Genomic DNA, 25,882 nt, shown 5'->3' with positions numbered 1-25,882 from the left:
CATAAGAACCATCCTCGTACTTCAAGAAATATAATAAAAAAAGAATTATCGAAATCGGTTCAGCCGTTCTCAAGTTATGCGCTTACCAACACATTTTGGGATTCATTTTTATATTATAGAAGATTGATATGATATATCTGCAAAATTATTCGTATGAAAATTATAAGTAAGGAAATAGGTACTAAGAGCAGGATTGTTACAATGACTATCTCCATCAGACAATGTAACGGAAGAAAGAGAAGCTGCAATTGATAGAAAATAATTACTATCACTATTATGGTAACAATTTGAATTTATTTTTTCTCTAAATTTTTTTTAAGTCAAATAATTTTTACTAGTTATTTTCCACCAAATACTTAATACATTTTGATTCCGTCAATGTAGGTAATATGAAATATCTTAAGGTAAGTTTAACGAACATTTAGGGAAGACTGCAAAGACTATCTCTACATTCCATACTCTACATTCACCAATATCATTTTCATTTTGTTGCAAAAACTATACATATGATATTATTATTTAGATAATATTTAGATACCTAAGAAAATAACATACAAGTTTTCGGTTTTAAAATATCAAAAAAACGTCCTTACTACATCAAAAAACACACATCAATGTATGTACTCAACACATATGTAAATCATCGAAATTCATTATCCCATTCGCGCGTAAACGAAAAGCAGACGTACCAACCGTCAAACATAACGGTTTTTTATTCGCCGCTAGCCGGCCAAACCACGCCTAGACGAATAAATTCAAAAATAGAACGGTTTCCTGCGATCCGAATTCTAAATTTAAAATATAAAAATGGCGCACCATCCGGCGTCGGCTAGTGAATTTGTGCATAAAATTGCAACGGGCATTACTCGATATAAACATCAGAAATAGAACGTTAGGCTGCGGGCACACTAGCGACTTTTGTTGAGTTTTATCTGTTTTGTATAGTGTGCGCTATGCTTATACGGAATTAAATACGTGTTAAAGAATTATTAATGATTTGATTCGTGCTAATGGAAATATTTTTATATGATCTTATGAATTATTTATTTTATATTCACAAGTTGTTCAAGTTAATAATTGTATTTTTAATCATATTCACTTTGCATAAATAACTTCTTATTAGGTAGGTACTATAAGTATAAATACATTTTTAAACATATCATAATTCTTATCGTGAATCCTGTTAATATATTATTAGGCCTTATCATTAAGTCCTAGGTATATCTTTAAATCTTAGTTACATTGAAGAAAAGGATATCTCCCTATGACTAAATTCAAATTATTCAAAAGCACAAATTCAATACAAGGTGTTTGAAATGTGTTTCACAATCAAATCTCAATACGATTTGATGAATCGATTCGTTTATGATCGATAGATCCGCGTCAAATACAACTTTATAATGTATGATTTATAAATACTTGAATATATTCGTTATAAAACCTTATATATTAGTTTTAAATGAAGACTATTTCCTTTACTTTAGGTAATAATGTTAAGATATTAACAAATTTTGATAAATAATAATAATATAAATGTTCTGTTTCTGTCTGTTTGTCATAAGCGTACCTACCTGTATATTTTAGTTAACTTGGGTATGGAGATAATTTAAAATCGGAGATAAACTGTACGTAACATTTAATTAAAATAATCCTAAACCGTATTCTTGCGAAGGAATTTTGTAATAAACTGATTTCTCATACTTTTTTAAAATATAGATAAATATGTACCAAGTCATTAGATTCACATATTATAATCAAAGACTACTAAAACTCAAAATTCGCTTGAGCCTAGAGCTCAAAAGCAACCGAACGGTTTAAATCATGTTTTACTGCGCTCTTTATTCCCTGTTTTATGCGTTTATCTATCTATCTATATCTACCGTTTAATTTCATCGAAACGATACAACCTATTTTGATGAGTTTTACTCTCTTTTATTTTGAAATAAAATTGCTACGTTTTTATTTTTATAAATGTCGTAATGACATAGAGCACTGCACAATGAAAAATATCTCCTAATTTTTTTTTACGAATAAAGTCGTGTACCTACTAGTATTAATTGAAAATAAACGTTACGTAACCAACAATATGCACACAGCCTAACGAACGCCAGATTGCCTTCTTTCAGCCAGTTAAAATAAACAATCCAGATAAAAGCCAGGCTCTTATGCATTTTGCGTACCTACAGTCCTACATGGATTAATGCAATTAATGGCTGGGTTATGCAACATCCGGGTTCGCTCGATTTCTTATAGAAATTGTGTTGTATTTCTAAAAGAAATGTTATTTTGTATGGGATTATTTGAGAGATAGGTAAGGATAGGTTTCTATTGCTATTTAAAATATTTATAGGTTTTTTTATGTAATATATTAATATTATTAGGAAAGGAATGTATTTTTGTTGTGACTTGTGGTGAGATCATGGCCCATGGGTGACATTTTATTGAGAAAAGATTAAAAAATTTCTGCTTTTCAGATGAAGAATAACTATAAAAATACCTATTTGAGTTTTCCTGCAGGTAGGTATGCGTCCTTTTATAGATGATCTTGGATTTCATTTATTATAGGCAAAAAAAGTTAGTTATTTTCTCCAAAATTATTCCCTGTTTTTTTAATTTAGATTTAAAAAATCTTTACGTAAATGTTGTAAGTACTCGTTAGTTAAAAGCTTATTTTTTAATGCTATACTATCTAACCTAGGAAGCAGATGATATACTTCCATGCCTAGGAGCATTTAGAAAGTCTTACACTTGGCTTTTCTCATGTAGGTAGGTATTCCTTTCATTATTAATGCAATTATAGGTAGGTAATTTTATCTTTGAACTGTATTTTTATCTTAATAACTGACTAATTAGGATCTTTTATAAAGTTAACGCATATAAGAAGGTTGGTTTGGATACCTATATAAAGGTATGAGGTACTGAAAATTGTAGGTACCTATCGTATTAGACAATAATAAAAAACATAATACATTTTTTCATGATTATTGCTTAGGTACCTACACAGTTCTCATTTTCAAATGCCCTATGTAAAATATTTTTCATGAAAAAAATTGTTAAAAATATTAATACTACAAATAAAATATAAACAGATAATAAATCCTATCCCCTCACTAAAACAAGATGGCGTCTATCCTAATAATGCCATTGTCTCAAAACTAGTAGAATTTCGGTTGCAAAACTGCGCCCGCGCATGTTGACTCACGCAGTTATGTAGGGGGGACATCTGAACTAGACAACTCAAAATTGAACTCTATGACTATAAATAAAAGGTTGAAACTACCTTGTCAATAGTTTTGAAGGCTCCATTGCGGGTTACTTTTACGAAATCTCTAACATGAGAATTCGTTTTAAAATCACTGTTCAATTGTAAAGGATTTTGAGGTATTCAGGCTAAAGTTATATAATAAAAGCGTGTGATTAGTGTGATCTTTGTATTTATGGCGGTATAGAAATCTGAGTTGAGATAAATCTGACGATAACGGTATAAAATAACGTTTAAGATGCAAACGAGGAAAATATTTTAACGTTCAAATTTAATACTTTGAAATGATATTTTGAAATAATGAAATTATATTATGGTATCCTTGATAGAGTTGGTCTTCATTCAAATTTTTATGTTACCAAATTATAGCATACCTATGTAAAATAATTTAAATGATACACTTTTACTTCATTATATTACGTTATGTATCTATCTATATTGTACATAATAAAATAATATAAACAATTTAAATAAAATTACTGTCCCTAAACAAAAGTTTCTAATAGGATCCTATAACGAAATAATTTGATAAAAAGTATAAATGATATAAAATGACTAACTATCTTATAAAATTTAATTTCCTAACTGTATTTGATTACTAATTATGTAGGCTTCTATTATACCGCCTATTTTACATAAATTAGGTATGACTCATTAAACAAACGAATTTTACTTCGCTCTATATTTTCATACATAAGTCTTATACTCTTACTGTGATTTGTTTCTATACACTGTTAAGTACCTAATATTTAAAGATTTTAAAGCTCTATATAGGTTGTTTCTAACTATGTAGGTAGTTCTCATTTTATTATATTTATCATGTAAATTATTTATTACTGGAACTAATTTTAACCCAGATTTATCATTTAAATAATTTGTATTTGTTTGTAAATTTTATAAACATTTATAAGAATGGAGTATTAAGTTCTTTTAGGAAATCTGTTGATTAACTAGTAATTAGGTATCTATTTATATGCACTGGTGATTATTATAATTAGGAAGTAGGTAGGTATATATTTAAGTACATGCACTGGATACGAAAAGAAGAAAATGTTCAGCTTAAAGAATATGTAGAGCCAACAAGAAACCTTTCTTTTATTTCGTCCTTTAGGTATGTTTTTTATAATGCAGAAATTAGTAGGTAATACAAAGAAATAACTTCAACTCACTATTAATTCATGCTTTTTATGATATAGATTTATATGTGATTTTAATATTATACAATCCTCTTTAACATCAGAAGTAAAACAGTTATTACAATTCAGAAACACATATTATCACATTATATCCAATAACTACAACAATAATTTACCTCCTACCGCTAATGATTATCTCGTAAAAAATAATAAAAAAAATCCATCTTCGCTAATGCATGTTGCGTAATAGAAAAATAATAAAAACGTAATAAGTATGTATGTAACGGGTTTTTGTTACATTAGAATATTACAGTAATATGATAGTGAGAGAAAAAACAGGTTGGACAAGGCCTAGCTCACAATGTTCAAGTACTTTATAAGAATGGACTCCTCTTGTATTCTTTGTTGATTATTTGAAAGTCCTTAGCACAATAGTTAGTGTAAAACGTTAGTACCTTTCAAGATACCAATAAAAATAGTTATGATCATAGTATTCTATTCTAATAGAATTCTCAGCAATAACTAAAGAAATCTATACCTACTTAATATTATAAAGCTGAAGAAGTTGTCTGTTTGTTTGAACGCGCTAATCTCAGGAACTACTGGTCCAATTTGAAAAATTCTTTCGGTATTAGATTGCCCATTTATCGAGGAAGGCTATAGGCTATTTATCATCTCGCTAAGAGCAATAGGAGCGGAGCATCGCGGGTAAAACCGCGGGGCACAGTTAGTCGATTTATAAAATAAAATTATAGGTATTATATTCCTACCCACAAGTCACAACAGCTGTTGTAATAACGTTTAACAAGTTAACTGTTAAAACATATTTTGACATAATATTATCTACTTGTAAAAATTTAAAGAATTTCGTTTACCTTTTGTAAAAACTGAAGTAGAATTTTTATTGCAATATATTTTATAATTAAATTGAAATTATTTGCAAAAAAATTGAGATAGATTTAGTATTAAATATATTAATACCCATTTCATAATTAAGCCCATGCCCCACTAGAATATAATTTTCCCGATAAACATATTAATAAAATCTCGTTAAGAAAGTAGTGAAATAATTAGATCAGGTATTTTACGATTAGTCGGTAAATGCTTTTGATAGTTAAAAACGGTAAATCTTAAATAAACTAGGTGTGTACGAGTCATAGTAATTGCTATAAATTCAAAATTGAGGTTTTATGTAAAGTATCTAGTACCTAAGTAGGTATCTATACTACTATGATAGAGCTGAAGAGTTTGTTTGTTTGAACGCGCTAATCTCAGCAACTATTGGTCCGATTTGAAAAATTATTTCGGTGTTAGATTGCCCATTTATCGAGGAAGGCTATAGGCTACCTATTTATCATCTCGCTAAGACCAACAGGAGCGGATCCACGCGGGTGAAACCGCGAAGCGCAGCTAGTAAAATTTAAAAAAATTTGATAGGTATAGATATACCTAATGTATCGTTGGAAGTAGTTACACAAAAAAAACATTCGTGTATTTTTCCTTCTTCCTATTTTAATTCCAGGTATATCTCTACAAAATTATAAAAAAGAAAACGCATGCAGGACTGTTAGATATTTATTATTTATTAAAGTTGTGAAGTTATAACAGGCTAAATGCAAAGGAAGTGAGAGTGACACAATAAAAATTTGCGCCATTTCAATAACCACTTAATTGAACTGCAGACGGAGTTAACGGAGAAAACAGTTTGAATTGCGTCAGTTAATATTGTACCAATTTTGAATAGATTATATTTTATACATTACTATGGGAAATTATATTTTAAGAGCATTGGCCGTTACGGCTAATATTTTATATACATTTATATTGTTAAATAATAAAATACGAGATTGAAATCATCTATCCATCTAATTATTGAAGATAGATCTAATAAAACTAAATCTATTAAAATATAGGTAAGTATATGTTTGATATACTTAATGATTTGCAGATTGGTAGGTAGGTACACTAATTTATAATGTAGAGAGAAAAATGCACAATCGCAACTTCTGATTTTAAAAGAAATCAATAAATTAGTGTTACTTTGATAGGTCAAGTGAGGTCATATTATTGTCTACATTTTCACAGTCATACGATTCTTTCAAATTAATAAGTAAAACCGCGGGGCACAGCCATAATAGCTTCTAACATCCAATAACCAAGTAGCTGCGGGCTGATGGTCGACTCTAATTTATAAGTATGCATTTATTACCGCAATACGTTACAATAGGAGCATAGAAATAGAAAATAATTTATACATTATGTACCACGATGTTATTTTAGCGAAACATAATGGTCTAACAAAAATGGAAACGCATAAAGTCAAAACAGGAAGAGCATTTTCACAGCACGCCAGCGCGCCAAGCGGGCATGCACGGAAACAACCGGGTGTCTCGCTCGCACCCACGCGTTTTGTACCGTTTTTCGGCGCAAGAGCGGGATAGCGATAAAAAAAATGGCGGTTCAACATGTGCGCGGGAACTTATTCGTCTTATTTTTCGCAGGTCGTTCGCCTTGCTCGTTGCAAAGATTTTTTCCTTGGTGGCTAGGACTTCTTTTTTCCATTTCTTTGGTCGCGTGCGTGGGCCCTGATTTATTTTTCTTATCTTTGTGATTTTCTAATGTCGGTCTTTTATTTTATGGCGTACTTAGTCCTTTAGTGCGCCGATCTGTAAGGAGATAGCGTTTTGTTTTATACTTTAGAGCTCTATTGATTAATTAGGCTTTAAATATAGTGTGGAATGTTTTAGAAATTGTACGTTTATAGTAGGAAGTGTTGTTAAATAAATTCAAATTACACGTATAATTTTATTTTTAACTGTAGTCATGTTCTGATAATACATACATCCTAATAATCCTATCCTATTATCATTTACTTTTTTGGGATGGGGTACATTTTCACAGAAACTATTAAAAACTGTTTAATAAAACTATTTCTTATTTTTTTTTAATTCGGGCTTGTGTCAGCATATACAATAAGGCTTATGTATAAAAATAGACAGCATAAATTATATAAGGGGTTCATCGGAGGAGCAAGCAACCAACAACAAAACTTTCTCTTCTAAGTACCTACTTGTAAAACTTCAGTGTTAAGTAGATTTGACTTTCTTTTTTGGTTCCTTGAGTTTCTGAAACAGGAAAGATGAGATTTCACCTAAAGTTAAAGCGGAATGATTAAAACGAGAAATTAAACAAAGTACTAAAGTTATCGAAAAAGTACAAATAACTCTTCATTTGATATCTACTACTAATAACGTAAAAATAATCTTCCTTAGGAAAAAATAAGTTTTGAAAATAATAAAAAAAAAATTCAATAGAAATTAAACCGATGATAGAAACCTACTCTAAGAATTTTTTATACATTCTTGGCAATGCGTAACAAGCAATTATTATTACGAGAGAGACGTTGAGAGCACCAGTAAGGAAGACCTCTTGGTACCTTGGACCTCTCGGAAAGCAGTATCTATGGAGAAGAATCGGCAAGAAACTCCATAGTTGCTCTTTTAAATTATGTCAATATTGCATAATATGTAACTTTATCTAACTACATAATATATCATAATATGCCAAAGAATTACTGTCCTGTGGTTTTTACGCGATAACCCTCCATGGGTCTTTATCGTCCATATATTCCTGAATACTGTAGTACGCTCTCTGAACTAGTACATTTTTTATATAAGTTATAAATTTAGAACTACTAAACAATTTAATATTGTGAGGAATTCTATTATATAAGCGTATACCTTGACCCATAAATGAATTTTTAACTTTAGCTAATCGGAAAAATGGCATTTCAATTCTATTCCTGTTCCTTGTGCCATAATCGTGTCTATCTCCTACTCTTGTGTGTCAGTCGGAGCTATATAGCATGGGTCAAGTTAAATTTAAATATCGTCTTAAGTATAAACTAGAAGTTTATTAAATAGGTAGAAAAACCTAGTTCATCCTAGTAGAATAAAATTATCTGAGTAAAAATGAATCCTTTGAACATCTATTATGGTAAAAATATTTAATATAGTACCTACTACATTTCTTCATAAAGAAGACTACCTTTGCTGAAGAGCATGTTAAACTGAAAGTCAAACATGTATTTATTCAATTTGACTTCTCTTTTGAATAATTTTTCGCATCTCTCCGCTCGTTGTGGATTTCCTTCTCATCGGACTGCATCGGAATGTCTGCAAAGAAATAATTTTAAATGTTACATGTATTTTTATAGGTTTTTTTTGGGAACAGATTCAACTAATAAGTTATAAAAGACTGTGAGTAGGTATACTAGGTACGAACTATCCATGTTCAAAATTTCACCCAAATTGGTTTTGTAGATTTTGAAAGAAACAGTCTTAACAAGGATTTTTCATAAAATAATGTATCTATAACTAAGCCTAACTGTTTTATGAATTACTAAAATGATATATTTAGAAGATCTCTAGTCCCATTTATACCGCCCGCGAGGGGCCGTTAGTTGCGCAGGCGCATGATAAATCTTTTTATGGCACGTCGATTGAAAATAACTTTAGTAATTAAATGTTTTAATTAAAACCAATTTACTGTCTTCCTTGGTCACTTTCAATTATTTATAGACGTTTAGTCCTAGGTTTGAATCCCAAATAAACGAATTAGATACCGACTAGATTATACAAATATTTTATATTAAATGAGACAACCTACAAATTATGCTATACATCTAACTATATTTTATAAACTAAAATATCTTAAACTAGTACAAAAGTAAAGCTCATTAAAAAAAATACATTTACCTTGTGTGCAAACATTGTAATGTTAGCGAATGTGTCTCTTGTATTCATCAATTAAATTCAGATAGTTTGAAGCAATCCTGGAATTGAAAAAAATGTACCTGTAGGTTATACTTAGCAACTAAATTTAGAATAAATAAAAATAACGAGTATAGATGTATGTATAAAAGTATTCATGAAATAAGTATTTTAAAAAACCTTCATAATAGAAGCATTTTTTTTTAATTTTCAAATTATGAAAAAAAAAGCTATAAATTTTACACCGTCACTCGAATTGCGCACTACATTCCCCACCCGTATGAAATTATAAAACCTAGTACATATAATAGACAGCTTATCTAGACTCTCACAAAGAACTCTATACTCTATTGCACGTAGCGAATGATAAGGATTGCAAATAAATACTTCTCGGTCATACTGTTTATTTATAAGATGTGCTGTACTTATAGGACGGGTTTTGTTAACTCATATTATTTATCATATATATATAAAGCTACACTACCACTCACTCACTGACATCGCTTTTCTCGGAAACTATGCGGAAAGTGGGGGGGATAACGACGTGATCGTGTAGAGGTGCTCTGATCGACCAGAGGAAAAATATAGCGATCTCGATCACCTTCGAATACCGAGTGGACCCCTGGTGGTGCGCAAAAACGGTGATACCTGGAGGGGGGGTGTCTGAACAAAAAATGCTCGGAACTGGTGGCGATTACCAGGGGAGGTGTAAAAATGGGGATTTTCGCGAAAACAAGATGGCCGCCGTACTTTGCCAAAATCGCCGTTTATGAATCCTTACGTCTCAAATTTGGCACACGTGCTCTGTTCGAGCCGGCGAATCGATCGGTGCCCCGTTCGAGTGGCTCCGAGCCCCAGTTTCCAACTTTCATACATTGGAAAATCCAACGGCCCGCGGAAACGGTGCGAGTTGGGTGGGGGGTCCCGGAACTAAAAATGATCACCACCCTGGGACGCTACCAGGGAGCCATAGTGGGTCGCTCGATTTTGGAATTTTTCCATTTTTGGCGCAAACATAAAAACGTAAATTTAGACGAGGTGGCGCAACGCGGAAACACACTCTCACCACGTTTGTACTCGCCCAGCTCCCAGGATATCCAGAAAAATCCGAAATCTTGAACTTTCTCACAGCCCGCGGAGACGGTCAACGGCCCGCGCAAACGGTAGCAGCTACATCTGGGGTGCTCGAACTAAACTTGTAGTAGACCTCGAGCAATTACCACAGATAGTGAAAAAAATTCAAAATGGCGGAAAAAATGGCCGCCGCCATACAAATTCTAAAACGGCCATCGCTGGTCCGATCGCGCTGAAAATTGGCACAGGGGCTTTAATCGAGCCGCATATTAAGTTGGCATACTCATAATCGAGTTTCCACCGCTGGTTTCCGAGTTTCATACAACGCAAAATTCGACGGCTCTCCGAAACGGCGCGAGATAGGTGGGGGGTGTAGAACTAAAAAATGATCAGGAAGATGGGGTGCTACCAGGGCAATGGAGAAATTTCAATTTGGACGCAATTTTTTTTTCAAAAATGGCCGATTTTTTGAGGCAAGATGGTGGCGCCGGTTACTTCACGATCGGTCTGAAAATTGACGTCTGTGCTCTGATCGGTCAGATTTACAAAACTGCATACTCAGAATCTCTCTCCGACCCCTGGTTTCCATTTTCCATACATCAGGAAATTCAACGGCTCTCTGAACCGGTGACAGGTAGGTCGGGGTCACCTTAGTAAAAAATACTTCAAAACCTGGTCCGCTTCCAGGCATATAAAAATTTTTGGTAAAAAGCGAAATTTTTTTTTTCAAAAATTTTGTATGGAAATTTCCATAGTAGGAAGGGTAATTGAATAGCAACGGCAAAAGACGGCGCAGCGGGCTGCTTGCTGCCCGCGCACCGCGCAACCTCGAAGGTCGACAGCCTCCCGGAGTAGAAAATATTTATTAACTTTTGAACTACCACACGAGCCAAGCGAGCGAAGCGAGCGAATCACGACAGCGGCTGGCGTAAATATTCAAATAGGTAGCGAGGAGCGAAGCGACGAGCGAGTTAGGTTAACTTTTGAACTACCGCACTAGCCAAGCGAGCGAAGCGAGCAAGTCACGTCAGCGGCCGGCGTAAATATTCAAAGAAGTAGCGAGGAGCGAAGCGACGAGCGAGTTAGGTTAACTTTTGAACTACTGCACTAGCCAAGCGAGCGAAGCGAGCAAGTCACGTCAGCGGCCGGCGTAAATATTCAAAGAAGTAGCGAGGAGCGAAGCGACGAGCCAGTTAGGTTAACTTTTGAACTACCGCACTAGCCAAGCGAGCGAAGCGAGCAAGTCACGTCAGCGGCCGGCGTAAATATTGAAAGAAGTAGCGAGGAGCGAAGCGACGAGCGAGTTAGGTTAACTTTTGAACTACCGCACTAGCCAAGCGAGCGAAGCGAGCAAGTCACGTCAGCGGCCGGCGTAAATACTCAAAGAAGTAGCGAGGAGCGAAGCGACGAGCGAGTTAGGTTACTTTTGAACTACCGCACTAGCCAAGCGAGCGAAGCGAGCAAGTCACGTCAGCGGCCGACGTAAATATTCAAATAAGTAGCGAGGAGCGAAGCGACGAGCGTGTTAAGTAAACTCTTGAACAGTTATTATGAAAAATCACTGCCTGCTATCGATTAGACAGCTCAAAATGATGAAATTCGGGGATCACGTTTCAAGGATTGAACCAATATTTGAATAAGTAATTTATAAACAGTTTCGACTGACTGTAGAATCGCTGTTAGCAGATGTAACAAATGGACAGGAAATTCAAATGCATTTTCGAATGACTGAAGATTTCTGCCCTGGGATGAGCCGCGAGCTGCTTGCAGCTCGCGCACCACGCACCCTCGAAGGTAGACAGCCCCCCGGAATAGAAAATGATTGAACGGGAAATTTATAAGCACTTCCGATTGACTGTGGAATCGCTGTTAGCAGATAATAACAAATTGACGGGGAATTTTTATGCATTTTCAACTGACTGAAGATTTCTGCCCTGGGATGAGCCGCGAGCTGCTTGCAGCTCGCGCACCACGCACCCTCCAAGGTAGACAGCCCCCCGGAATAGAAAATATTTGAATGGAAAATTTATAAGCACTTCCGATTGACTGTGGAATCGCTGTTAGCAGATAATAACAAATTGACGGGGAATTTTTATGCATTTTCAACTGACTGATGATTTCTGCCCTGAGATGCTTCGCGGGCTGCTTGCAGCCCGCGCACCACTCACCCTTGAATTTGGGCAGCTTCCCGAAGTGGAAAATACTTGAATGGGGAATTTATAAGCATTACCGACTGACTGTAGAATCGCTGTTAGCAGATGTAACAAATGGACAGGAAATTTGAATACATTTTCAAATGACTGCCCTATTACTTCAACCCAGGGGCAAAAGAGGCTCGCGGGCTGCTTGCAGCCCGCGCACCACGCACCCTCGAAGGTCGACAGCATTCCAGAATAGAAAATATTTGAATTGGGTATTTATAAGCACTTCCGATTGACTGTGGAATCACTGTTTGCAAATAATAAAAAATTGACGGGGAATTTTGATGCATTTTTAAATGACTGCCCTATTGCTTCTACCCAGGGGCAAAAGGGGCTCGCGGGCTGCTTGCAGCCCGCGCACAACGCACCAGCTAGTTTATGTATATTCTCACATATTTTAGTTTAATAACTTCAAAGAAAATCTTTACACTAAACTTATTTTTGAAAACAAACGTTCCTAGTTCTTTATCATGGTCATTGATTAAAAGGATCCGCTTTGTATAAAAACAATAGATAGGAACTTGATCCAATGAAACTATAAGTGCAATATAAACTACGGTAGGTACAATCTGCCATTTCTTATACCTATAGGTAAGCATGTTATGAGTATTTTGAAACAAGCTGAAGGTATTGCTTGACTTTAACTGTAATAATTTATTAAAACTAAGCAATCTTCTCATATAAATTATTCCAGTCATGGCTATTAATCTTGTATGAACTAACAACTATACGAATTTAAGATAATTTATAGTCTATGTTATTTAATTTCATAGAATAAAGTCCATACTATAAATAGTGCTCAAAGCTTTTTTTCCACTACTCCGGGCGGGGTTATCGCGGAAAAGTTGAGGATTTTTCAAAATTTTATCTACATACGTACTTACTGATAACGCACACATACGCAACTAGTGATGTGCTGATGTCTCGACTAGTCGGTCGATTAAAAGTTGTGTTTAGTCGATTCTTATTCGAAATTACTTATTAGAATCGGTTTTTATAGGATTTTGTAAACGTCTGTTACATTTTAAAATGTAATTAATGGATACTAAATGAATATTGAAAATTTGCAATTTACTGATCGATAGACCTAAAATAGAGATCGAAATATAATTATTTCATTCGTTTATTCACAACAAAAAACCACTGAAAGTTGCATCAAAGACTTACTATATTTAGGTACTTATTATATTTAGGTATGTAAAGGGATTTAAACCATGATTTATTTCAATTTCTTTAACTCGATATTCTTCTTATTAGTTTCTCAATGATGTCTTATTAGATTCTTACAACACAGACTGCACAATGCACATGCAATGTGCATATTTTATCTGTTATTCATCCTACCACCTACCAGTTGGATCATACAAAGCAGTATCTTTTTACATTTTTATGTAACATTGAGACTAAATTTTGCACTAATGTCAAACTATTTAGTACCTCAATGTCGATCCATGGCGACGTTAAATATTCAATGGCATAAGAATAAGTTAAATAAATTAATAGAACACGTAAGCTTTACGTTTGGATAATTTTTTATCACTGTTTTATAGCTTTTAATACACTTATGTGTCAATTATAAATAGCTAAGTCTTTAAGTTTCGACTAAACCTTTGATCATCGCGTCCCATCACTACAGTCCAATAAAGTAGACCAACTTCTTCGTCGCTGTATGAACGTCTTAAACAACGGAATAAGACAAATTAAATTAGATTTTAACGCGATTAAATTAAAGTTAATATTTGCATCTTGCACTAAACACTTAAGGATGTTACGTGATTGGTTAAAATGTATTTTTTCGTTAGAAAAAAGATAATGAACACTGTTTTAAATGGAAATTTTATAAGAAGCTGTAGCGCGGGGTGGTTGTTCTCTCTCTTGTAAGGTAAAAATTTTCCATTACGTAATAGTTTTATTTTTAATATTTTTCCATTTTAAGTTTTATTTATTTTACTATAAATGCCACGTTTGTTAAAGTATACTGACACCTGTAGCTTCGGGATGCAATTTTTATGCATTTTTTCTTATTTTTTATTTTTTATTTGTGGATGTGTTTGATTCGCGTTATCTATTGAGATAAGGAAATGCGTTGTTATTTTCATTTGTAAATGCATTTAATTCAGGTTGTAATTTTAATATAATTTTCCAATTAGAAACGATAAACTTTCGTTTCGCTAGATGTCACTATGCGTGTTTAATTTTATTTTAATCTTGTTTTGTTCTAGTTTTGATGGTCCAATATTATTTTTATTATTTATCAAGCATTTTCAATTATTGATTCCGTAAACAATTTGGTTCATTAATAATAACAAGAAACTAGATCTATTTCGAATTTAAGAATCTATTATAACTTTCCTTAAGAGTAACATCCTTAGTAGATAAAGTGAATTACAATATAAAACAAATTAATAATTAGTAGATCCACAATAATGGATGTGACTAACCTGAATAAGATCACCATAACCTATAAAACTAGTTAAACTACCATGTCGTGAAAGTCCATCACAAACTGAAAAACGAATACTAAATCAACATAAATAACCGACCCATATTAAATTATACAGCGTTAACAGTTTAAAAGTTTATAATCTACAATTTGTCGGCTGAATGGTGTTACGCCTCTCTAATTGTCACAAAAAATTCACCCCACGGCTCGAAAGAATAAAAAAAAGTAGGACGGCACGCGCGCCTCCAATTATCTTCTTTTTTCAAACCATCGACACGAGTTTTTTTTTTATTGGTGGATAAGCACAGGGGCGATTTTTCGTGTTCTTTTTTTAAAATGTGTCAAGATTAACATGTTTTTTAAACGTTTAGAAACCCGTGATGTTTGACACGCAATGTTTAGACGGTTTTTTTTCCTTTTTACGGTTTTTTATGATGGCTTTGTGTAATGCTACTGTTTAACGGTTGGTTTGTCGGGGGACTTTTTTATGCGCTTTTTTCGTGACTTTATGAGTGATGAATTTTTAAGTCGTCTTTTTTATAATGTTAGGTTAATAAAACATTGCATGATTAAATTTCGATATACATTTAGGATGTCGTGTTCGTCTATTCTTTTATCGATGTTGTTTTATTTATTGCTTTAAAAGAGTTTACCGCAGTATAAAAAGCTAACCAGCAGCATAAGTTGCGGTTACTTCATTGGTACGTGGTCAATACAAAATAAAATGCTCGCTACATTTTTTTGGAGTGTTACAGTTTTTTCTATTACGAATAAATAATTTAAAACGGACAAAATAAAACACAACATGTTATGAAAATATATTATTTATGTGATTTACATAATTCGAATTTAAAGCATTTATTCGAAAATGAAAGCAAGCTAATTTGTAAAGCGTTCAAACAAAACATGAAAGTAAATATAAAAATGTAGAGTTGTTCGTCTGTCTATTGATCGGAAGGACTCACTCGTCAGTAGTCACGGAATAGTACCATCAATAATTTTCAATATTTACCGGCTCGCCAAGTATGGATAGTATACCTAGAAGAAAAAAACTTTTTAGGAGGGCTTTTTTTAATTGCAATCAACTGGTAGGTACATTCAAATTGATATTTAAAACGAATCAACTCTTGACTTAATTATCTATAGACTATAGGTTATAGGCAATAGGTATGCACTAAACTTACGAACTAAATCATAAAAATTGTTAGAGCGTAGAGTCGAACTTACAAGTTGAAGTAAGAAAAATACTCATTGGTACATTTGTAACGTCTTAAAATGTACATATTAACCTACTTGTGAACTAAAATCTTATCCCAAACGTGTGTAGATTTTTTCGCATTTAAAAAAATACTTAAAAGATGTTTGTTGCTAAAGATTATAACATTAATCAGTCTCAATAGAAAGTAATCTAAATAAAATATTCTGTTAGTATATCAACCTCATTTTATTGCCCCTGGTTTGAATGTCATTATAGGGACAAAGTATCATCAGATAATATCTATCTGTTTAATAAAACTTGATTCAAATCTGTTCAGCTGTTTTTGCAATGAGTAACAATGTGTAATTTTAACAATGTGTAGAGCAATTTAAAATAAAATTTTTCCCATATATATATTTTTTGTTGTAAGTTTTAAATTTTTACTGTGTTACGCACCGCAACGCAACCTATGCTATACGCAACCTAAACCCTAATAAGCAGAAGACCTATTTCCCTATATTTCTGAAGTAATAAAAATAATTTTCTCAAGTCTCAATTACCTATAATGAAAACCCTAATAATAATTTAAGTATTATGTCGTTAGTGATTTGATAGATGATATATCTAAGTCTCTCTCCTCTCTACCTACAGCTAAATAAAAATTATGACTCTACGTTTCATAATAATTATCAGTCGGATCATCAAAATATAGGTAGTATTAATAATAGCTTCATAAGTACCTAGCTAATGAAAAAAAGCCTGTTCCATATTTCCAGCTAACCCTTCGTCTAACCGAAAAATGATTAAAAATAGGTCGCGGTGCGTGTCCACGGTCATTACTACCCCTTGCCTGGAGTTTCTGCTTTCTTATAACCCTTTCCACGCAATCTATAGAATTGGAAAAAATCCATGTTATGGTTAAATTTACCCCAATTTTGTTTAGGAAGTTTGTCATGAACCTGATACGTAAACTTCAAGAATTTATTTTAAATATAGGATGGTAGCAAGAAGGACTCTAAATTGATTTCTATCCTTGTGGAAATTAACTAGGCCAGTACCTATTATTTATAATGTAAGGGCTTTTAAAAAACTATTTCCAGATGTGCGGATATGTAGGTACCTACAACTATTTTGATTACGTGTTTTCAGGTAGAAGCTAAAGCAAACGATGCACATTATATTGAAAAGATACCTATAAAATTCTACTACCTATTATTTAAAATAGCCTACCTATCTAATGATTTAAGCAGCTTTTGTTTCAAGACAATACGATGTCATGTCTTTTCCAAGACGTAGGTGCCTAGTGCCTACAGACAATTTTAATTCGTTCTATGTATGACGAAAGTAACTATCACCTTACAACCAACATTCAACGTCAAACTAGACAACCACCTTGTTAAATTCTCCCTTATTACACTCCCTCAAACATTCATGAGATCCATAAACTTACCAACTTATAACAGACCAAAGACAATAGATACACTTTCTCACGGAAGAGTGTCACAAAAAAGACCGCCAAATCAACCCTTTATCGCACAATCAACATTCCCATAGACATAACCGGTTTGCAAAAAATGACCCCAAGGTGCTTTATGATTTGCATAAACGAGATTTTGAAGTGCGATCGCATTGCAGGGTTAAACTTTGAATGAATGAATGAATGATGCATTTTTGCGCGGGTATAAGAAACAATGTATGAACAAGATTTGTTTTAGATACCTATGTTTATTGTGTTTTAAATTTTACACGACTCCTAATGCGAAGCGAGAGTGCTTACGATCGAAAAATTTGTATTTCCATTTTTTTTCCAAAATGTCTAATTTGCGCAAGCGCATACCTACTTGACTTTAATTGTAACTTTATTATGTACAACTTGGTTCATATTTTAAATTTTTACATCCAACAAAACCATTTTTAAACCATTTAATTAATTTCTTGACTAATGAGGTAACTAATAAGCGGTACCTAGATGTTTTGCATATTTGGTTAAATTTAAAAGACAAAGTTAATTCTTAACACAAAAAACAACAACTGCTGTTTACTAATAGGTAGGTAGAGATAAACTACGATAACATGGCGCGCCCCTCCAAAATTCAAAACGTTTGAAAGTATTTGTGAAATTCATAATAAATAATATAATAATATAATATAATAATAAAAATTAATAATTTAATTATTATATTATTATAAATAATAATAATATAATATTTAAATATTTGTATTTCACTACACACATTGAAACAGTAATTTGGAGGGGCGCGCCATGTTATCGTAGTTTATCTCTACTATAGATATTTCAAAATAAATAGTCCAATTTGTTAAAATAGTATCAATATCGATACAGCACAGGATATTAAATGAAATATGTATACCTAACAATGGCCAACAGCTGTCCGTCCGTTCGCTGGACACGTGGCTCCATCTTATTATTGAAGAAATAAAATAACAAATATTTTAAACTTACCTATCTACGTATTGAGGTGAGTCAATATTATAATACTAGTAAGTAGTATAGGTAGGTATCTATGAGTAAATGCGTTGTGAAGTTTGTTACTCTTTTACGTCAAAACGGCTGCACAGATCGGGATGAAATTACCAATTTTAATGGTCTGAATACAACCTAAGTTATTTATATGGGTACAAGGTTTTAATTTTTCATAATTTTTTCATTTATGGTTTTGGTTATGGTTATGGTATGGTTGGTATAATATTATATACCTACCTGCAACATAATTATAATGCCAAATAACTGTCCTATCGTTCTACTACTTAATAATATGTATAATCAAACTGAATCTAGCAGAGTCACTCTTTAAAATAACTTCGATACGAACCATTTTGAAAGGGTTGTGATTCGCGTTCAATATTTGCGAGGGTGGAATTATAAGTTCCTACTTCTAAAGCAACCAAGGTTCATATCTAAAGCATGGTCCTTTTATAAATATTATGCACTTAGAAATCAACCTTTGTTGATTAGAAATGAACCTTTTATGTACCTACAGAAAAAGCTATGAAAATTCTAAACTATTTTTCTTTCGTTTACTTAGACGGATGGCTATCATAGATAAAGTTGTTTCAATTAAATAAGTAGGTACAGAAAAAATACTGACCAAGAATAGATGCAAAATAATTAGCATTATTACGAATTACAAGTCGATTTACATTTACCTAGCGCCGCCTCGAACCCACGTACCGTGACAAAAAAACCATCCCACAGCCACGCCCGTACATCATTGTTTTTATTTAATGACTCAGTATAATTGGCTGTACTTGGAAAATACATTTATCTTTCATCAGACCTCATTTGAGTCGGATTTTTGATGTGAAACTTCTTTAGGCGCGTTCAGAATAAAATTTCAGATCGCGCAATGGCAATACCGTCACGTCATGGAGTAAGGCGACGATTTTGGTATCTAACGTGTTCTCGGGAGGTACACACGCTCTTTTTTTTTAACATTGATATTTTTTGTTGAAGAAATATTTGCACATAAAAATCATTTAGGTAACCTACCTAATTACCTATATCGTACATTCATTTTCTGGTAAAATTTCAAGTCTGATATTTCCTGCCAAATATTTCGCATTGCATAGGTAGGTACTTAAGTAAATAAAAATTTAGCATTCCTAGGTATACCTAGTATATTTTAAACTCATTGTTACATACTTGAACATTTAAATCTATAAAAACATCTTTAGAAACATTATAAGTAAGATACTAACCATAACACAACAATACCTTGTTCACAAAAGGTTAATATCTATTAATAATTGCTTAGAATAGATTCAACGTAATATTTAACGCATTTTTATGCAAAGCAATTGTTCATAAAATTAATTATCAAGTTAATAAATAAAACGATAATTATTCCTTTGATACTTTAATAGAATATAGGTACCTACACTTATAACAATAATTGCATTATTTATATAATTAGATAATAAAATATATTAAAAACTGGTTTTCTTCAAATAAAGCGAAAAGCGTAGACGTCCGCGTCGTAGCAGGCTACGCCATCTAGCGTGGGGTAGCTCTTACAGTGCTCCGAGAAAACGAAGGGAAAACCTCGTAAATAACCCTTCCTCTTCGATATCAACCTTAGAAATGTAATCTTTGTAATGTGTAATTTTGTTCGAGTTTTCTTGTCTTAGACTTGCTACGAGACGAATCTGTAAAGAAAACATATTTTTTTTCATTTTACTCGCATTTTCTTTAGAACGCATCATAGGTAGAAGGTATATTCTAAAGGCTAGCTAGTTTAGGTAAATTCACAGAGGGTGTGATTCATTTTTTCGCTCATTAGGTAAAAAAAGTAAGCCGCATTTAAAAGGCCGTTGGCTAGAACCCCATAATCTAAGCCCCGCCTGAGCGCAAAAAAATTCAATAATAGAAGAGGCGGAACGGAAAGAAATACTTAAAAACGCGAAACAACCCCATTCATCACCCTAAGTGCAAGCGAGATAGAGCAAGAAAAAAATCACAAAGAAACCCATTCTTTATTTCCTCCCTATGGCTTAGAAAAAATGATCGGGCGTCTCGCTCCAGCGAAGGGTGGGGTATAGGGGTCGTGCGAGCGAGAGCGCGCCCTCGATAGTTATTCCGAGGTCCGAGTTAGGTCCGGTTCACACGGGCGCCGCGCGTCCGAGCGCGCCGTCTTTTCTTTGAGCATTTTTCCGCGGAAAAATTGTGGGCGCAGGCGCCCGACCTTCAGTGGGGATGTTCTTCGCGGCGCGTAAGGCGGGGGCGGCGCGTCTTGCTAGTTGGCGCGGCGTCTTCGCGAGGCGCGCGCGTCCGCCCCTCCCCGCAAGACGACGCTGCAAGTTTTCCACCAAGAAGTTAGTCGTATCCCGCCCGCGCCTCGAGGAGGTCACTTTCCCTCGCGCACTCAAACCTCTCTTCCGCAGACGCTCGGGCGGCAAACTGGAATTCATGTTGAAGTACTTCAACGAGAACATATCCCTCGCGCTCCAGGAGAGATACAGGGACCTCCATGAGTACCGGAAGGAGGTAGAAGACTCACCGAGGGAGGCGAAAGTACCAAAAATTGCCGAGGAAGGCGAGAGCGTCGGCGGCGAGGGCGCCTTCGAAGCCGGCGCCGCGCCGCCGTTCCCGCGGCTCCTGGAGCAGCCCAAGGAGGAGGACAACTTCGTGGCCAGTTGGCTGCAGAACTCGTTCAAGATGACGGCGGCGGAGGGCGGCGAGGCAGCGGCGGGCGGCAGCGCGCTGGACCTGCGGGCCGCTCCACTGTCGCTGCACATCCCTGCCGTGCAGCCGGAGCAGCGCTTCAAGCTGCAGGACTTCTGGAGCCGCAGCCGGCCGCCCTCGCCGGTGCACCAGGAGCCCGACGAGCAGCCCGGCCCGGCTCCCACGCCGCAGCCGCCAACCCCAGACCACAAGATCATGGCTGAGAAGCTCGTCGGCGAAATACAGGTGAGTCTTGGACAGTTCGGTGATCAGGATGATGAAGTGCTAATGTTGTGATTAAACTGCAGTAACATGAGCTAAGATTATAATTAATAAACGACCCCATCGCGAGTTAGAAATAAAATAAAATCGGTGTTTATTATTTTTGTTGACAATTAAAAAAAAATAGATCTCTCTATTTTTGTAAAAATGCAGTTTCAATAAATTACCTAATATAAAATAAGTGAAATTAGATAACAATTTATAAATAGAAAACGCGATTAGATTTGCATATTCACTAATTCAGTAGCTATCGCTCCCCGCCGGCAAAGTTCAAGACGTCTAATATTCAAAGTCATACGAGCATTAATCAAAACAATGACAAAATATTTTAAAAAACGCATTAGAAAAAAAAACAAATTTAAGTAAAAAATAAAATAAAAGTTACCTGTCTCCAAAATTTTCAACTTCGAACTAAATTTAAAATTCAAGTGCAAACTTCTTAATCCGATTTAAAATTGGAACGTCTATCGTCTTCAAGATATGGAACGGAACTGACCCTAAGGTACAAAACTTGTTCCAAATTTCAACTTCCTTAAAAAAAGAAGACATATTGTAAAGCTTTTGTTACCGAAGAAAGGGTTAAGGGCCGGGCGTCAAACTTATTATTAAATCGTTTTTGTCCTTATGTCGCATCCGGTCTTACAAAGGATATGTAAATTACGATAATCAGTGATAATTCTATTATTTCTGTATTAGTATGTGATCAACATGTCAACGTTTCGGTTCGGTTCTATAATACAAATGTTTGTTTTGGACATATGGCATGTTTTACGTTGGCGGCTCGTGTTTATATTTTTCATGTTCTAACTCCGATTATTATTTTTATTAATATATTACTTGAGTTATAAAAATAATTACAATTTCCGGAACAATATCCATCAAAATTGTTTGTCTTTTAAAAAATATTGTAAATCATTACTGTATTATAAAATGTTAAATTTGTACATTTTTTTTCTAACAATTTTCAAACGTATAAAAAATTACTTACAATATTTTACAAATTTACAATACAAACGACTTACAAATTATGGAATCTCCAAAGCAAGCGTTTTCGCAAAATCCTATCTAACAATTTTCAAACGCAAAAAAAATACATGTAGCAAAATTCGTAGTGAATTCGAATTTAGAACAGCTCGCAATGCATGTTGAATTAAAATTTGAAAATGGAAGACAAAAGAATATTACTTTTTAAATTAGTTTCGGATTGGCTCACCTTGCATTTGTCTGTTCCCACGGCGCGCGGATTAGGGGCTCATTGTGATTTTATTTTTTTTAATTTTTACATCGGCTATTGTTTCACGGAAGGGTGTTGACAGTTATTTGTTACTGCAAATCTGTTCTCGTTCCATTTTTTGTTTTTAAATTATTGTTTGAATAAGGAACCGGTTTTCGATATCCAGTTCGAATTTCGTATTCATCGGTTTTTTTAGATTTAACGGTTCAACGCGGAATACGCTTTGTGGTCGTTTTTTTCGGAGAACGGTTAATTAAAATTTGATTTATTAAATTTTTTCAATGTTACGCTTGTCGCGTGAAGAGTTTGCTCTCAAAACATGTCATGTGTTTTTTGTTGAAATCAAAATATAACTGAAGTGTCTACACTTAAAGTTGAATTGTTTAATTATTCATGTGAAATATTTTACATCTAAAATAATAAGTAAGAATTACAAAGTTTTAATTAAAATCTCGTAACAATGTCTATGTATATATAATTTGATCAATCGTTCTAAAACCTCTACAAAATATATGATATTTTGTATCAATTTTTAATATAAATAAGAATATAAACATATTAAAAAAACTAGAAAAATTGACACAAATTATTAATCATATTATTAACAATGCATCTCTTTCTTTCACGTGCTTACCACCACTGGTGCGAACGGAACAGCAGTCTCCATCAGCGGACTCCACGATGAGCGAGAGATCACTCGTACCATTTGCGCTGGTAAATTTACTGTCTTCACTCAATAATGTCGATGTAAATACTCTTTCTCTATGGTTTGTTTGAAAATCGAACGCTTTTGGTTTTTCTTTTTTTTTGGCTATGATTTCTGAGGTTTAACTGGCATGATGTAATTAGAAGTAGAGAAATTAGGCTGTATGAAGAAAAACCTTTGCCTGATAAAATTCTAAATTTGAATTAAATAAAACATTGGCTACTTCATTTTGTCGTGATTTGGATTGTGAAATAACTTTAAAATAGAGGTACCTATATTAAAAAGGAATAGGTAAGGTTTGTTTTTCTTATTATAGAGATATAATATGTTTTAAGTCTTTAGTTATATACCTACTAAGTATTTATTAATTGAATTATTTCTAATATCGACCATGCCTGTTAAACCTTTTACTTTGCTTTATAACTATATCTATTTTATTCTCTTTGGTGTGTGTTTGTGGTGGTACTTCAGCTCTATATTTATTTATTTCACATTACTTATAACAAGCTTTTTACGCTTTAGATAAAATGCTTTTGATATGATTAAGTTCTTTAAATATATTTAAGTTAAATCATCAAAATATTCTTATTTCAAATGTAATTAATTCATACACTCATTACATACACAGAAATGATAACAATTAAAAAGGTGTTATTAATGAAAAAGACAGTGGAGAAAATAACCAGCAGTTATATGAAGAACCTTCTTTGATTCAATGTGATAGATTATACCTATAGTCCGGGATACATCGCCCATTTTTGCAAGTGATTACTATCAAGCTAATTTTTCGTGAGTAGCTTTATTTTGATGAGATGCCCAATAATTTCATGTACGAAACTCTCGATTGTGGTAGCTTACAGAGGTAACAAGGATAAAAAATTTTGATTTGACGGTTCTCAAATATTTATTACGCAATTTGTAGGACAATATGTCTGTTGAATTATATAAGTATTAAATAAGTGAAAATAAAAAAAACAGCTGGTTAGTAATCATTTATGATGACTTCGTTATCGATACACATTGGAAAGGGGGACTCTTTGATCAAACCATAGATTTTGTAGGACAAATATTTTTTCGAATAATTTAGATAATTATCTTGAGATTGAACAAAAAAAAACATTCAGTTAGTAATTAATATTTGAGAACCATCAAATCAAAATATTTTATCCTTGTTTCCTCTGGTAGCTACCACAATCGAGAGTTTTGTACATGAAATTATTGGGCATCTCATCAAAATAAAGCTACTCACGAAAAATTAGCTTGATAGTAATCACTTGCAAAAATGGGCGATGTATCCCGGACTACTAAACATAGATTCAATTTGATTTAAATAGTTATATTTTATTAATGAACAAAGCAAATAAGAATATATTATTATAAATAAATACATAATATAGGTATTGATTTTAATTTACATAAGTTTACATACCTAACACTGTTGTCTGTTGCATAGATAGCGAGTTACAGACAAATTAATCTTTACATAATTGGCAATTTAAATACATGGCATACCTATAACTATATTATAACATTTATTATAGACTATTTCAAGAGATTTGATCTTATTTTTATCACATAAGTATACCATGTTCAGATAAACACGAATTTAGAGCCTTAGCAATTGAAAAAATAATCCATATCTACTAATATTATAAATGCGAAAGTAACTCTGTCTGTCTGTCTGTTACTCAATCACGCCTAAACTACTGACCCAATTTGCATGAAATTTGGTATGGAGATATTTTGATACCCGAGAAAGGACATAGGCTACCTTTTATTGCGAAATAATATGTAGGTACCACGGGCGAAGCCGGGGCGCACCTCTAGTATTCAATATGTCATCATATTTATTTTACTTCCATACAAAAAAAATATTTCATTTATTATTTTCATCACATCTTTACCAACGAACTTATACATATTTTTCCCTCTACAAGACATTTTTTCCCCTTTTTTCTACAGGAATATTTAGCTATAAAACTAATAAATGGTATTTTTGTTGCAAGCAACCCCAGCAGTCACCAACAGGGGAAGTCCCGATTGGCGATCGCAACTCAATGTTGCCATTCGCACTGGTAAATTACCTGAATAGCCTGAATATCGATGTAATTATTATTTTTTACTTTCGTCTTTTTTTCTGGTGGCAACTCAATCGATTTTTAGAAAGCTAAAGAAACGATAGCAACTATAATTAATTAGTAGTATAAAATAAACCTACATATTTTTATCATAATTCGTATATGAATGTTTTAAGTGTAAAACTAATTAATAAAATTAATTATGTAATTCGAATGAGTTTCCACGTATTCTTCAATTTAGCAGTGAGTTATGAGAAAATTTAATAAAAAAGCTAGATAACTTGTAATCTAAAGCTCTTACATGTTCAGTGTTC

General features: G+C 33.5%; 1 protein-coding gene and 1 long non-coding RNA gene across 8 annotated transcripts in view; one reads left to right on the top strand and one right to left on the bottom strand.

Annotated features, from left to right (window-relative positions):
* The window catches only part of dati (zinc finger protein datilografo), a 105,443-nt gene that overhangs the window by 17,378 nt on the left and 62,183 nt on the right, over positions 1-25,882 (top strand). For 2 of the 6 annotated variants that reach the window (XM_089710229.1, XM_089710228.1), the window contains exons 2-4: positions 20,989-21,514; positions 23,442-23,531; positions 25,497-25,595. In XM_089710229.1, coding sequence (XP_089566355.1) covers positions 21,014-21,514; positions 23,442-23,531; positions 25,497-25,595 — 690 coding nt within the window. In that variant the 5' untranslated portion in view covers positions 20,989-21,013. Of the gene's footprint in view, positions 1-14,144; positions 14,328-20,988; positions 21,515-23,441; positions 23,532-25,496; positions 25,596-25,882 lie in introns of those variants that run through there. The other 4 variants (XM_089710230.1, XM_089710233.1, XM_089710231.1 and 1 more) reach the window with 4 other exon arrangements.
* LOC149477637 (uncharacterized) lies at positions 7,417-9,529 on the bottom strand. 2 transcript variants are annotated; one of them, XR_016317578.1, is made up of 4 exons: positions 9,351-9,529; positions 9,156-9,232; positions 8,446-8,573; positions 7,417-7,523 (listed from the first exon to the last, which is right to left on the bottom strand). It is a non-coding gene; the product is annotated as an uncharacterized LOC149477637 (long non-coding RNA). The 2 variants fall into 2 exon arrangements; XR_016317579.1 differs by having other exon boundaries at positions 9,414-9,529.

The sequence above is a fragment of the Colias philodice genome, chromosome 24 (genome assembly GCF_061535455.1).
Source record: "Colias philodice isolate Cphi_HAF_F1 chromosome 24, ilColPhil1 Martin Lab GWU primary, whole genome shotgun sequence".
Classification (NCBI taxonomy): Eukaryota; Metazoa; Arthropoda; class Insecta; order Lepidoptera; family Pieridae; genus Colias; species Colias philodice.
This window is presented reverse-complemented; position numbering and strand designations above follow the sequence as displayed.